Source organism: Excalfactoria chinensis, chromosome 12 (genome assembly GCF_039878825.1).
Source record: "Excalfactoria chinensis isolate bCotChi1 chromosome 12, bCotChi1.hap2, whole genome shotgun sequence".
Lineage (NCBI taxonomy): Eukaryota > Metazoa > Chordata > Aves > Galliformes > Phasianidae > Excalfactoria > Excalfactoria chinensis.
In genome coordinates, this window is record NC_092836.1 from 9,085,590 (window position 1) to 9,100,113 (window position 14,524).

General features: G+C 46.2%; 2 protein-coding genes across 19 annotated transcripts in view; one reads left to right on the forward strand and one right to left on the reverse strand.

Moving 5' to 3' along the window:
* Nucleotides 1-5,024, forward strand: part of GRIP2 (glutamate receptor interacting protein 2) — a 218,783-nt gene extending 213,759 nt beyond the window's left edge. For 5 of the 6 annotated variants that reach the window (XM_072347253.1, XM_072347251.1, XM_072347249.1 and 2 more), the window contains 2 exons: nt 288-434; nt 2,925-5,013. In XM_072347253.1, the coding sequence (XP_072203354.1) occupies nt 288-434; nt 2,925-3,113 (336 nt within the window). In that variant the 3' untranslated portion in view covers nt 3,114-5,013. Of the gene's footprint in view, nt 1-287; nt 435-2,924 lie in introns of all 6 variants that reach the window. The other variant, XM_072347250.1, reaches the window with a different exon arrangement.
* Nucleotides 5,025-8,037: 3,013 nt separating this feature from the next.
* Nucleotides 8,038-14,524, reverse strand: part of SLC6A6 (solute carrier family 6 member 6) — a 93,058-nt gene continuing 86,571 nt past the window's right edge. For all 13 annotated transcript variants that reach the window (XM_072347760.1, XM_072347751.1, XM_072347749.1 and 10 more), the window contains one exon: nt 8,038-13,850. In XM_072347760.1, coding sequence (XP_072203861.1) covers nt 13,710-13,850 — 141 coding nt within the window. In that variant the 3' untranslated portion in view covers nt 8,038-13,709. The remainder of the gene's footprint in view (nt 13,851-14,524) is intronic.

Sequence of the window (14,524 nt, forward strand, 5' to 3'; positions counted from 1 at the left end):
TCCCAGTTCATGGAAGGAAGGAAAAGGGGGACCATGGTGGAGGGAAGCAGTTGTCCTTGATATTGCTTGTCCCGTTGGCTCCTGATACTGCACACATCTCCTTTAGAGACCAAAGTGTGATTGTGATCTAGGGAAGGGGATTAGATGACCTGGTTCTTGTCCTTAGTATGCCAGAACTGACTGGTAGGAAGTTTCTAAGGAGATCTAATGAATAGTATTAAGCAGTGTAGATGATTGTGCTGTCTCTGCAGCATTCCAATGCATGCTTTCTGCTTCTGCCCCTCCAGATGACACTTCACAAAGACCCAGAGAGTGAAGACTTTGGATTCAGTGTGTCGGATGGCCTGCTAGAAAAAGGTGTCTATGTAAATATGGTCCGTCCGGATGGGCCAGCAGATCAGTGTGGCCTCAAGCCATATGACAGAGTGCTTCAGGTAATAAATGCAAAATGCAGTTCTGGAGGCTGGGACGGAGTGAATGAGTGGCTGAGAGGAAGAGAGAAGTGAGGCCCATCCATGACAGCACTAACTTTAATGAAAGGTAATAGTTAGCCAACTAGGTGAGCACCTACCACCTAACTCTCAATGAGACCTGTGTTTTGTGTAAGAAATCTCTAGGTAGCAAAGCTGGTTCCCCTAACTGACACCCAGCCCAGGGAGCACCTCCACACACAGCTGTCCCAGCGCTGTCTTTGTGAGCTCGGGCAGCTCACAGCCAACACAACCAAAAAGCCGTGTTGCTTTCCCTCTTCACCCTCGATCTTTTTCCTATCATGAAAGAGGGTGATTTTTTGGACAAACTAGACTGTGTGGACCAATATGTGTTCTTGTGAATCCCCCCCGTGGAGTTAAGCAGTGTTGATGAAGTTCTGTGCATGCCTTTGACAACTAAAAGTTTTCTAAGAAACAGCCGTCCTTCAAGCAAAGTGTTTTTCATGGATGCCATCCTTCGAAAGGCACTCAGGCTGAAACAACTGACGCAGAAACAGAATAAAAACTCTGGTCAAATAAAAGTAACTTGGGCGTATCTGCCTGCCAGAGGGACAGTGGGAGCGTTCTGGAGTTTGGAAAGGAACTTTACATGGACAAATAATAACAAGTTTTGCTTTGGAGCGACTCAAATAGCGACTGAGAAAGTTCTGCTTTGATGGAAAAAGCTGCCACCATTTGGAAATGCAGATATTGTGACCGTATTTGGAAGCACTCAGAAAGATGTTTAGTTTTGCTACTTTCTAGGCGCGGGGGCTGTTAGCAGCAGGATCAGAGCCAGTATATTATGTACATCAGGTAACCGGAGAGCTGGCAGCGCTGTGGGGAACCTTGTTTAAGCTTGTTATGATCTCTAGCCAGTTGGCTGCTATACAATTATTCCTTCTCAGATTCAAATAAAAGATGGTGCAAGAATGAACAAGAAGCTAATTAGGCTGTAGGCTGCCTTTCTGTTGAATGTTGGATGTGTCGGTCTTGGCGAGTGCCAAGTGCTCTGGGAGGTGTGCCCAAAATCCCAAACAGAGCAGAGACTTCTGAGACCCCCCCCTTCCCACATGCTGTGCCGCACAGCTTCTACCTACAAGAGGACAGGGAGATTGCCGTCGCATTGACGTGTGCAGCAGTGATGGATGAAGGATTGCAGACCTGGTACAGGCATATCCCAGCAAGAAGCATGGCGATGTGCTGCTGAGGATGCTTCACAGTGGTTATGGGCACGATGATGCGCCTGCAAGCAAATTCCAATGCTGAAGGCCACAAAACATGTTGTCCCTCCGAAGGACCCTCTGTCTCTTGACTGATGGATTACCCTGAGCACAGCATTGCAGTAATGGCTTTTCTGCACTGGAGCTGCCCAGCCAGCATGGAACAAAGGCAAAGCAAGCTCATGGCTTATTTCTCCTTGTCTCTGTGCAACCTGGAAATTGACCCTGGTCACTCATCTATAAGGAGCAGTACTGAGTTCATCTGGGTAGCTGCCAGCTAGGGCAGGGTGACACTGCTGCCATCACAGAGCCCAGTTCCATGGGCATGTATTAATCCTGGGAAAGGGCTTTGGATGCAAGGGTTGCATGGACTCATCCAGCCCTTATCCTGAGAAGGAATCGACGCCTGGCCTCAGGGGTTATGTTCACTCCAAAGGTGGGTGGGAAATTCCTTTCTCCCTTCCCTGCTTCCCCTCCCCATGCTATTTGCCAGCCCTCTCCATCCTGGGGCTGTCATGGCACTGAGCCCAGGTGTTCTGGGAGCTGTAGGCAGGAGAGCTGGGATGGCTCCTGCAGGTGACCCAGCCTAGAAACATGCTTCAAGATGCTCAAGTGAGCAGGAAAAGTACTTTCACTGCTGAATCCTGCAGAGAGGATTTGCAGCCTCCGCAGCCGCCTTCTGAGCCCATGTGAAATGCATCTGGACTCCTCCAAAATGAAGGATGTAAATGGCATGAGGAGAAGCAGGAACTATTCAATATAGTCCTGATTTTTACTGCCTGTTGAGCTGGAAAGTGGTTGATTGAAGCCTCAGGGTCTGTGTTGTGTTTGTTTTCTAGGTGCTGAATACCCCACATCACAGATTAAGGCCAGTAAAAGCTATGATAGCAACCTTTCTCCCACAGGCTTGAACTAGAGAATTGATTTTTGAGCCCTGTAGAGTTCAAAAGGTGTAATACTGTCCTAGACTCCAGGGGTCAGGATTTCTGCCTGATCCAGGCTCTTTCCCCTTTGCTCTACCAGTTACGGAGCCATTCATTCTGCTGCTAAGGCAGGACATGCCCAGCTCAGAAGGGTGCTCTGCTGTGACCCCTCAGTCAGAGTCGTCCCCCCCCCAGGCACTGTGTGTTTTCACAGGTGTGGGTTTAGCACCAGCCTTGTGTTTTCCAACTAACAAACCTGGTGTTTCTGTTGTTCCTCCCTATGGCACATCCTAAATCCATCCCGACAGGTAAATCGCGTCCGAACGAGAGACTTTGACTGCTGTCTGACTGTCCCCTTGATCTCAGAGGCTGGAGACAAGCTGGAACTGGTGATCAGCCGAAACCCTTTGGCTGCCAATGCTACCCCTGAGGGCAATGGGGAGCTGCTGACACAGGCAGCCCGCGCCGAGGTCAAGGCGAGTGTCCAGACCCTGTGAGCAGCCGCAGTAGAAGATGCCTGGAGCCTCTGCTGAGCCATTGTGGTATTTGGGGTGTTCTTCCTGTTTTTTGCACTGGTATTTGTAAACGCTGTGTGTCTCATCAGCTCCTAGTGGGGAGGTGGGTCTTCAGTGAGCTGTCACCTGTAGACCACCCACCATTGCTTGGGAGGGTTGAAGCTGGATGTGCATTTCTTGGGCTGGGGTGAGCTGTTGCATTCCCAGTGCATTGGGGTGCATGGGGTCCTGCCCCAGAACCTCCTCGCTCTACAGGCCTCAGCCATCCTACAAACACACATGGTGCTATTTTTATCCTTGTTTGCTCTGTTTATCACATACAGCAAGAAATGCCATGCCTTTTCTGTTGTACCCGGCTCCACCCTCCAAACCCTCATGATGAATTGATTCCTGCAATCCCTTTCTTTCCATTTGTTGGGCTATGGAGGGCCCTGTTTAAAAGGCAGTTCAAAATGCACTTGATGGTGTCTAGGTGAAGTTCAGAAACTGATGTTTGCAGCTGCCTCAAGCTGGCCCCTTCCATGCTGTCCCAGCAGGGCTGGCTCAGCCCAGTGCCCACCATCAGCAGCAGTGCAGTTGTCTGTGCTATACAGCAGAAGGCTGTGCCCAAGGCTGAAGACCCTAAATGCCTGCTTGAACCCTTAGCTACCATTTCTCAGATGGAAGTTACCATTTTTATGGAGATAAGGCAAGTAAACAGCAGGAATGTTATCCAGAGCAGCTGATGTTTTGAATTAATAGAACCTTGTTGTCCCCTACCAGGCAGTGACGTGAGAAGCCCCTCGTTAAATTGAGATCATGGGTCCCCTGCCCCACCTGCACTAGCAGTGCCCAGGGGGGTTTGCTTTGTCAACCCCATTGCCTTGCTACTGGCCTTCCCATGGCGTTCCAAGCATGGTGCCCTTGCTTGTCCCCCCTGCTCCCATGCCATGGGGAGGAGGCAGCTGTGAGGTATTTGCAACAGCTTCCCCATCTGCAGGAGGCACAGTCAAAAAGCAGCTGTGGGCTCCTCCTCTCCTTGTCATGAGTTCCTCCTGTAGCAGACATGAGCCGTGCTCTCTGTTCCATGTCTTAGCACTTTATGATGATCTTAGCTTCCTGGCACCCTGGCATTGCTTTGCCCTTGAAGGCTCAGGCGTGGTGATATGGTGGAGGTGAGGAGCTTACATGGTCAGGGGCTGCAGCCCTGCTGACCACTGCCCCCACTCCCCTCTCACCATTTCATTTCCTCCATCCCCACCCCATACCAGTGCTATGTTTGGGTGCCATAGGGCTGTATGCAGCACGTTCCTCATTATGCTGAGCCAGGACTCACTCCTACATCCATCCCCACTTTGCAGCTCTGTCCCTCTGCAATAGCCCAGCCTATTGGGGTATTTTCTTTGAGGCCAGTCCAGCCCCATCCAGCTACTTGTCAGTGTAGCCATTTTCTCTTCGAGTATGCAATATCCCATACCATTGCTGCCACAACTAGGTAATGTGCCATAATTGATGCTGTGGAGCATTGACAGTGCAGCCGAACGTGTTTTTATATGCAATATTCCGAACAGCGGAAGCTCGGTGGGGCTTCTCATAGGTTTTTAATGAAGACTTTTATTAAAGGCTTTAAAAAGGAAGAAAAACTTGGTCCTTGTATCCCTTCCTATGCATTTTGAATGAGATGAAGATGAAATGCATTACTTAAATGTGTATTTTTATCCATATATTAGAGTGTATTCCTTGTAAAGTATTTTTATATGCTGATTTTTCTTATGTATCTATGAAAGCACAATATTTAAAAGTACAGCATTTCAAAGAATATTTTAGTCCTGTTTTGGACCTATTTGTAAATCTCTGTATTTAAATGGCATTGCAATGACTTTCTTTTTTTTTTTTTTCTTTTTTTTTTTAATTAAATAAAAACAAATGAAATGCACGTGTTGTTGTTGGCAGTGTTTGCAAAGCAGTGGGTAACCCCTGGGGACAGGATAAGGGGGGTGACCTGATGGGTACTTGGATTCCCAAGATCCATGAATCATAGAATCAATCACCAAGGTTGGAAAAGACCTCTAAAATCACCCAGTCCAACCATCCACCTATCACCAATATCACCTACTAAACAATGTCTCTCAGTACAGCATCTAAATCCTCCTTGAGCACCTTCAGGATCTGTGACTCCACCACCTCCCTGGGCAGTCCATTCCAGCACCTGATCGCTCATTAGATTTTCCCTAATGTCCAACCTGAATCTTCCCTGGGACAACTTAGTGGGGTGCCTTGGGGATGCTGCACTGCAGGAGCCAAATTATCCAGCCTTTGGAACCAGGCATCTAAAGAGACAACTGCCACAAAGCCAATGGGAGAGCTTGTGTCCTTACAGGGGTACTTTCTTCCCTTTGGTTACAGAGGGATTAAGGGACCCTTCTACACTTCCAGTATATGCAGTGCAGGCTCTGCTTTCCCCACATACAGCCATAAGGAACTGCTTCTTGCTGGCAAGCAAAGGGTGTGCTGTGTTCACCACTAAGTGGGTATAGCACAGGAATTTTCGGAGGTCGGGCACGGAAACGCTTCTGGTTAGAGCTGGGGAATCATTGCCATGTAAACAAGCCTTATCGGTCATCTCTGGCTGTCCTCAGGGCATGGGCTGCCAAGCAGAGCCCTTCACATGTCTGGCACAGGGGCTGTGCCAAAGCTGCTCGGCGCCAGCCTGGGCACTGGGGCGATGTCAGGTTGAACGTGCACCCATGCAACGTGACCACAGGGCCCTGCCTCATGCAGAGGGAAAAGGGCAGCTCAGAGCAGCCCAGGCAGATGGATGAGTGGGGAGCTGCCTGCTAATAGCACCCTGCAGGCCTCGGTTGAGGGACCCATGGGGCCCTTGAGCAGCCATGTGTGGTGCTGCAGGACTTCCGGATGATTGTTTTATATCTGAGACACACTGCAGTGTCTGTACCAGTGTTGGGCTGCTCAGCCCAGGCAATGCATGCTTTGCTCTGGCACAAAGGCCTCAGCTCTCACCCAGCAGTAATGCAACCAAGTCAAAACCAAGCAATTTTCCCCCTCAAAACAAGCTTAAAAGCTTCAAGGTGTAGCAGGGAAACCTGGCTGGGCAGGTCCGTGCCCTCAGTCCTGACTGTGTCCATGGGGCAGCTGCAGCATCAGCAATGATCCTGACCACAGAGGCTGTTGCAGTTTGCTGTTCTGCATCTCAAAAATAACAACCAAACTGTTTCCTTTCTTCCCCCTCCAAGCACAGCTTAAGGAAACATCATTCTGGTTTAACTTTCCATCTGCCCAACTGAAAGGGCCTTTTAAATGCCAAATCCCATGCACCTGGGAAATGAATTTATTACCATCATTGTTGTTTTTCCCCTTCTCATTGGGCTTTTCTGCACCTGAGCCCCTTACCTGATGACCCTGTATGCATGTGACCACAGCAGTGGGGCAAAAACAAACAGGCACCATTTCCATACCTTCACACTGCTCTGCGTGTCTGAGTGAATTAACACAGCAAATAACGGGCTTAAAGGAAAAAGCTGAGATGCTCAGAGATCAAAGACATCAGTGAGCACAGCTGGTTTAACAAAGGAAAGTTTTATTTTCTGTTTATAAGGTGATTACAAACTCATCTAAAAAATAATAATAATAATAAAGCAAAGATGACTTAAAAATACCCATATCCATTTCATTTCCTCTAAAAAGCAAAACAGAAACTGCAAAATACAAACATTTACCATATCCACAAAGGCTGAGGGGGGGGAGTTGTCATAGGATTAAATTACACTCCAGGAGAGATACAAATATCCCCACACATACACACACACACACTTACACACACACACACAGTTTTAAAATGCTTTAAAAATAGGTGTTTTTTTTTCTTCTTTTTCTCATTAAAAAAAGCTCTGATGACATCTTTGAGGAGGTTCTCATTGCCGCCCCCTCCCTGTATATGTGCTACTCGTCACCGTACTGTAGTCACAGTTGTTAGGAATTTAAAACGATTAATAGTAACAACAACAACAAAATAAACCAACCCAACAAACCCAACCCACCGCTGTTTTTCAGCCAATTACATCAAAGGAGACGGACCACCTCTCACAACATGAAGCCCCCCCGGCAACGTTATCAGGTAACAGCCACCACATCACATTGGGAAAACAACAGCCTATGGAACAAGGAGCACTTCAGAACAGTGCTGGGATGCTGTGGTGCTCAGAGGCCTTGCTGCCCTGAGGGACAGGAGTGGATGACACCCACTGGATGCGCCCTGAAGGGCTATATTGGCCTCTCCACATGAGTTTGCAACTGTTCTTCTCTCTTTTTTTTTTTTCTTCTTTAAATAATAAAAACATCTTTTTCACATCTCCACTGCAGAAGTAGATGCAAGAGATTTAGAAACCATGCGTATCATGCGAACACGTGCTACGCTACGGGACCAAAGCCTTCCCTTGTACACACACAAAGCACACATGCACAGCTCCTCAGTGCAACCAAATCACACTGTTAAAAAAAAAAAACAAGTCCTATTTCTCCCCACTTTTTCCACTAACTCAGAGCACGGAGAGCTGCTCCACAGCAACACGGCACTGCAGAGCTGCAACACAGGGAGGAAACCTCCACAGCCTCACCCCTTCCTAAACTGTTTCTAATTCGCTTTGCTCCTAAAGCACAGAGCTGCGTAAAGCATGGCGCAATTACACTCTGACAGTTTTACAGTTTATTTCCAATTAGGGCAAAGCCACAAAACAAAAGAGGACGTGTCTGGGCTGTCATTCAATACCCAGCAGGGTCAGGCTCTTTTCCAATTGCAAACCCTGCAATCAAACTTCTTCAGCTCTGCTGGGGATGTGGGAATGATTTTTGTTTTCTGAAGGTTTTCAACCTGAGGAATTTTCCCCTCTTTTTTTTTTGGGGGGGGAAAGGGGGGGTCAAATCATACCTGAAGTTTTTTCACCTTCTGGATGTGGTTAAGTTGAAATGACCAGCTCATAGGCACGCAAAAAGTCATTTCCCTCTGTCTACTTTTTGGATAGAAATGACCAAATTCAGATTATTATTACTTTTTAAAGCAGGGAATCATTGTGCAGGAGCAGCTGTTTTGGGGAATGGAAGAGGGATGCTCTGGGAAAGGGGCAGATTTCCAGCTGGGGCTCAGGCTGCCTATGCCAGAAGTAATTCTTGAGCAAATCTTCCAGCGAGCTCAAATTAACCACCAATAGATCGTTTTCTGTGACCGAATTATGGAGCTTGGGGGTGGAGGGGCTGCTTCTGTTCATTGGTTTCTCCACTGAGAACCTTCTTTCTTACAAGAAATAAAAAGGAGCTACTTAGGTTCTGACAGTTCCCGACCTTTGCTCATGCAAATATACAAATACACAACTAAATATTAATCCTAACCACAAAGCTTTGGATGCTGATTTTGGAGGAAACAAGTCCAAGGCAGCTGCCTGAACCCTCAGCACCCCCACCTCCCGCAGCAGGAGCCGTGCGGTACGCAGTACATCCATGGAGCCAGGAGTCCAACTTCAAGCATCCCTTGGCAGGGCCAAGGCCCAGCATTTTGGCCTTGTATCTCCCTTTCAGTATCTCAATTTAAAGTCCATTTGGATGCCCTGGAGGTCAGCACTTTCTAGGGAAGTGGTGCCTAAATCTTCTCAGTTCCCATCCCAATAGCTTGGAAAGTCATGCATAATTTGTGGCCTCGGAATGGAAGCAATGTCCCTGCTTGTGTGCGTGCTTCTAAGGGTGGAAGATTTCATCTATTAGTCTACGTAAGCACAGACTCTTTTCTTTAACCTTTCTGTTACTCGAAGTGAGCAACTTGCATTGAATCTTTTGGAAATGATTTCAGGGTCATCTTTCTTCCAAGTATGCTTGAGCTGCTTAGCTAACTTGTCCACTCCATACACAGTTTATTTAACACTTTATATACACTATGCCTCCACACGTGATCCTGCAGCGACTGCAGATGTGAAAGCTAATAATCAGTTCTATAGAGGGTTCACATCTCCCACCACTGGAGTTTTGCCATTGGCACAAAGTGGGAGCTTTGAACCCCAGTGTGACAAGCACAGCCTCACCAAAACTGCAAGTCTCCTTGACAAATAGAAGCAGACTTGGAGGAGACTCATTAAAAGCCTATTGAATGGAAACATCCACATGCCTTCAGAGCTGTCTGAACTGTTCTAATGCTGAGGCAGGGAGGAGGAGCAGAAAAATCTGCAGTTGAGAAAGGTGGATGCAGAGCAGAGTGCAAACTGCTGCAGAAGATGCTACCTGATAGGGGCAAAAAAGGTTCTGCAGATGCATGGGTTTACTCTTTGATGTGCATTACACCAACAATATGGCTGCACCTTCTTTTCTCTTTCCTCCTCTCCCCAGGAATAACAGTGGAAATCAGCTTTGCTGTTCCAGAACTGACTTCACTTAACTCTCCACTCCTGAGCTGCATTGCCGCTGCAGGTTGAACACCAGCATTGTTTAAGATGGTAAATACAGCTGCTACGCTTTGATATTTCCATTCACAACACAAGAACAAATCCATGGTGGACCTACTACCTCACACTTCAAAGAAGACTCTTCTAAATGCATGGATCTGTTTGGACCAGATGAAAAGGAAAGCTACAGATGAAAAGGTAAATGACAACAGTAGCAACAACAATAATAGTAATAAAAACCAGTTCTATTTATGAAATCATATTGTTTAAATACCAAAATACAGAATACTGGTAAAGTCCCTTACAATAGATGCCCATTCAGTGAGATCATAACCAGTTACAGGTGAACTTCAACAGAGGTTTGGAAAACTGAGAAAGGTTAGGAACAACTCGGAAAATCTCACGGTGCAAATGTAATTGCAGTTCTGCCATCTCCCAGTCTCAGCTCAGCTGGGAAGGAACGCTGCTGGAAATGTGCTATTTCCAATCCCATGGGAGCTGAGCAACACAAGGGTGTGTGGGATACAAAAGGTGTGCTTTTGTTTTGTTGTCTTTACATTCAATGCTCTCATCCTAAAGATCTCGTGCCCAAACCCACACTTACTTTTGTCAGTATCCAAACCAGTTCACTTATGACTAGCCATGATAACTCAGTATAGAGTTCCTCATTTACAAAAAAAACCCAGGTTAAATAAGTCACAAGTGTTTAAACAATTAGGAACAAGAGATCAGTTGTATTTGCAATCATAAATACGTAGGAAACACAGACTTACAAATTACTTTGTTTAATAATCTTGGCAGAGGATCACGTTGAAAATGCAAATTTATCAACAAGAAAAGTTCAGAAACCCGATAAAAAAACGTCAGGTAAAAAACACTTTAAAATGTGCTCATTGGAACTCAAACCCCGTTTAAAACAAAAAGAATCATTTTAGAAGGGGGGAGGGAAAACTATTTTCCAGAAACGTTTCTTAGCTCTCTGTGAGCCCCAGTCCTCCCTTGCCGTCATGCTGATGAGCACAGCGGGGCCAGAGCAGCGTACTTGGAGAACACTTCAATGAGGTTGTTGCATACGTGCAAGACTCTTTCACCTGGTACATGGAAGCGACTGATTTGAATGGCACAAGTTCACATCGAAACGGGGCTGGGTTCTGGTTCTCTGGTTGTTGCACTTTTAAAGGTGTAGTATTGGCCCTCTGGTTTCCAGCACAAAATGCTCTCCACAAGTGGGAGACGGCTAACTGACTCACCAGACATTGTGGTGTAGTCAAACCATTGTTTCCCTACCTAAAGCTCGTCTTAGCTCTATAGTACAAATCTGACGTGCAAACAAATCCCATACGCAGCCGTATGACATCGTATCAAGAAAATAAAATATAAATTAAGCATCAGTGTTTCATCTGCACTCACACAAACCATTAATGTAATAGACTCCCCTCCCCAAACCTTCTGCTTCGATCTTAACCTAGGCAAGCATGCCTGTGCGCTGCAGACACTAATCCTAACTCAAAAACAAGGGTCCACATTGAATCCCTCTGAAAAAGCCATTGATGATCACATCTCCTTGTCTTTGATGGCTAAAAGATTAAAAAGCAAAAACAGCTGTGTGCATGTTTCCTTACTCCGCACACATCTGATGGCAAATTCCAGCCAGAGCCCTCCTGGCTCAATGGAATCCCTGCTGTTGGGATGGCAGTCACCACTGCCCTGCAGCTGAAAATCAAGGTGCTCATCACCTCCAGCTGTGGAACAGTTTCCTTTGTAACTCTTGTAATACAGCAACCAGAAAAAGAAAACAAAAGCAATGCTGACATGGCTGGTTTTGTTGCTGCAACTCAGCCGTTTGGTGTAAAATTACATACAAATCCAAAATAGAAAAAAAAAGAATAAATATATCACCTTTTGCTTTTGGTCCGTCTCTTAACTTTAAATCACCACCCTTTTCCTTTTACAGTAATATCAACAAGTTATTCAACGAGTGTGCTGCTGCGGCCAGTTAGTCCATGGGACATGGAAAAACAAATCAAACCTTCTGCGTAGGAATGTTTCGAACTGGATATGTTCCTATTTAAATGACAAGATCTGCCCTCACAGACTAAGCTGATAGCAAAATCAACAGATACAAGCTCTGCTGTTGTCAAGTTGTTTCCTCTAGATACCTTTGGATAGCCTAATATTAGGGTATCACAAGAAGAAAAAACTCTCCCTCAAAGTAGAATGCCCACAAGAAAAGGCTGAGTTTTGCCAGAGACTCTGTTCCCAGCACGACCCGCTCAAGTTTAAAACAGAACAAAAGAAGACTGCTGTCCACGTCTTGGACATCTTCAGGGAGCAACCCCCCATAGAAGCATCCTCCCGGCCCACATGAAGGGGCACCCAGCAAAACTGCTGCACCCCCACTGCCATGCTCCTCCCAGCAGTGCATTCTTTATTCCACAGCTCAACCTGGAATGGCACACAGTTCCTTCAGACCAAATGAATACAAAACACCGCAGTGTTATATTTCCTCTGCTTTAACTCAATGCCCTTTAAGTCCTGATTCTTCAGCAGACACAGTAATAAGCATTGGAAATATGCCTGCCACCCTTAAAAAAGAAATTATGATTTAACCTAATGGTGGGCAAGAAGATGTAGAACCCAGGTGTTATCATCTGAAAGATCAACACAGCAGAAGAGCAGTACAAGAGTGTAACAGCAAAAAGACCAGCATGGATGGAATGGTATTACAATGGAAAAGGTGCTCACCCATCTCTGAAGATCCAGGCTCACAGGAAAGGCTCCACAAAGGAAAGATCTCCAACCAGAGATACTTCCAGAGTGGCAGGCAGCCCTTAAATGGGGTCTAAGAGAGGTGCAGCCAGGCTCCACCCCCCCTCTGGTCAAACAGCTAAACTGCCTTCACCTGTGCTCCCAGGGCTGACCGGTCCTTTCCCCAGCTGCTCAATCAGTGGTTCAGGCTGTGACTCAGCAGTTACCATACACCACATCCACTGCCCAACAGTATCCGATTACTCCAAATAAATAAAGAGAATCCTGATTATCAAACCTAGCAAAGTGTTCTCGAGATAGGTGGTGAAAAGCACCTGTTTGCTGGCTGATATCATTATCTTCATCACTATTAACAAGGTTATAAACAGCGCCCCAAACAAAGTCCAGCAGTTAACATGCAAATGAATGAGCAGGCAAACACCTGAAGCACCGGGATCACAGGTGCTGCTTTGTGCTGCTCGCTGCCTGTGCTGCTTGGGGACAGGCAGCAGAATTCAAGCTTATCCCAGTGACATCTCTGCTAAAATCTTTGCTGGAACACTAAAGAGCAGGTGCTCAACCCACCCACTCATGCACAAGCAGCAGGCACTTCACCTAAACAAAAAAACAATAATAACAAAAGAGTGAGCCGTGCCAAGTCCTGCAAACACCTTCCTCAAGCCCTCCCCTTGTTTGTGTGTCTGGATCCCAGCACTGCGCCTGCAGGGAAGGGCTGCAAGGCTCTTCACACCCAGCTCCTCTTCCCCCTTGCACACCCTGCTCCCAGCTGCCTGCTGCTATCTCTATTCAGGGACTGTGCTAAACATAACTGCACCCTTTTCCCTCGCGTGACCCTGAAGCCTGTCCTGTCGTTTACCACAATTGAACCAGAGGGTGGAAATACTACACCTTTGAAAATTCGCTTGAAACAGCATCTTTGTGTTTTGTTTTGTTGTGTGTTTTTTATTGATTCTCATGTCTCTCAACAGAGCGCCTTTTGTGTGTTCTGTAGGTTACCCTGCTCCCATCCACACCAGCACCTAAAATTGCTTTCTGAGACTTGAATATATTGCTGGCAAGACAATCAATTCAAGTGGTAAGGTGTATAACGCTTAGAGATAAAGATATATATATTTAAAAAAAAAAACAATAATAGTAAATTCCTGTAATATGTCTAGTCTGATATGAACGCTCTCCCTCTACAGGGAGGCATCTGCTGTGATTACCTTACAAAATATTAAAAAAAAAAAAACAAAAACAAAAACAAAACACACACAAAAAATAACTTTCTCTGTGAGAAATAAAAATAAATCCTAGTGCAAATATAAAGCTCTGTAAACCTGGTCCTATGAGAATCTATGGTTAGTAAACGGCAGTTAAAGCAGGTTTATCCTCTCACAGAGAGAGCTCACATCATGGTTTCCACAATGATATGAGTTGGCTTGATCAATCCGCCATTCGAAGTTCCATTGGGGCAGAAGGGAGTGCCACTCTCTGTTTCTTTGGACCACCGATTCACTTCCTTGGGGGCAGCCACTGCTTTTATCCTCTGAAAGAAAAGGAGGGGAAAAAACAAAAGCAAAGGTTGAGAGGCCACACAGTCCACGTACCTTCCTGTGAACAAAGGGGGATGTGGCAAATCAAGCACGGGGCTGCCAGATGTGCAGGGCTTTGCAAGGGCTGTGCAATAGTGCCATGTTGGAGATTTGCTCAGCTGTGAAGGCTGACTTGAGGCAGGCAAGTCAGAGGGCATTCAGGGCATTATCCAACACTTTGGGCTTTCAGTGCTGCAGCTGCTGCTCAAGTTACGCCTGTTCTCCTTCCTCATTTAGAAACAATTCTGCTTTTTAGGCCGCCTTTCATTGCCAAGTGGCAACTTCTCTCCTACATCTCAGTTCACAAAGGAAGAATGAAATGGCATCTGAGCAGTGTTTACTCTCTTCTCTTTCCTAACATGGTCTTTGAAGAGTGCTTTGGCTACTTTTAGACTTGTCTCTCAATAGATGGGTGACAAAGTAGGCAAGAAAATAGACACACAAAAATGCTCTGGCCACAGCTGAAAAAGGCCATTAGCACTGGGAGAAAACAAATTCAAAGTGTTTGTGCCCTGGGAAATGTTCCTTTCTTATTCTGTTCTGTTGATTTTGTGTTGTTTTCTTTTCCTAAGCGTCCCACTTTCTCCTCCAAGAATACCCCGGGCTTAGTTTAAGACAGTCTCATTAG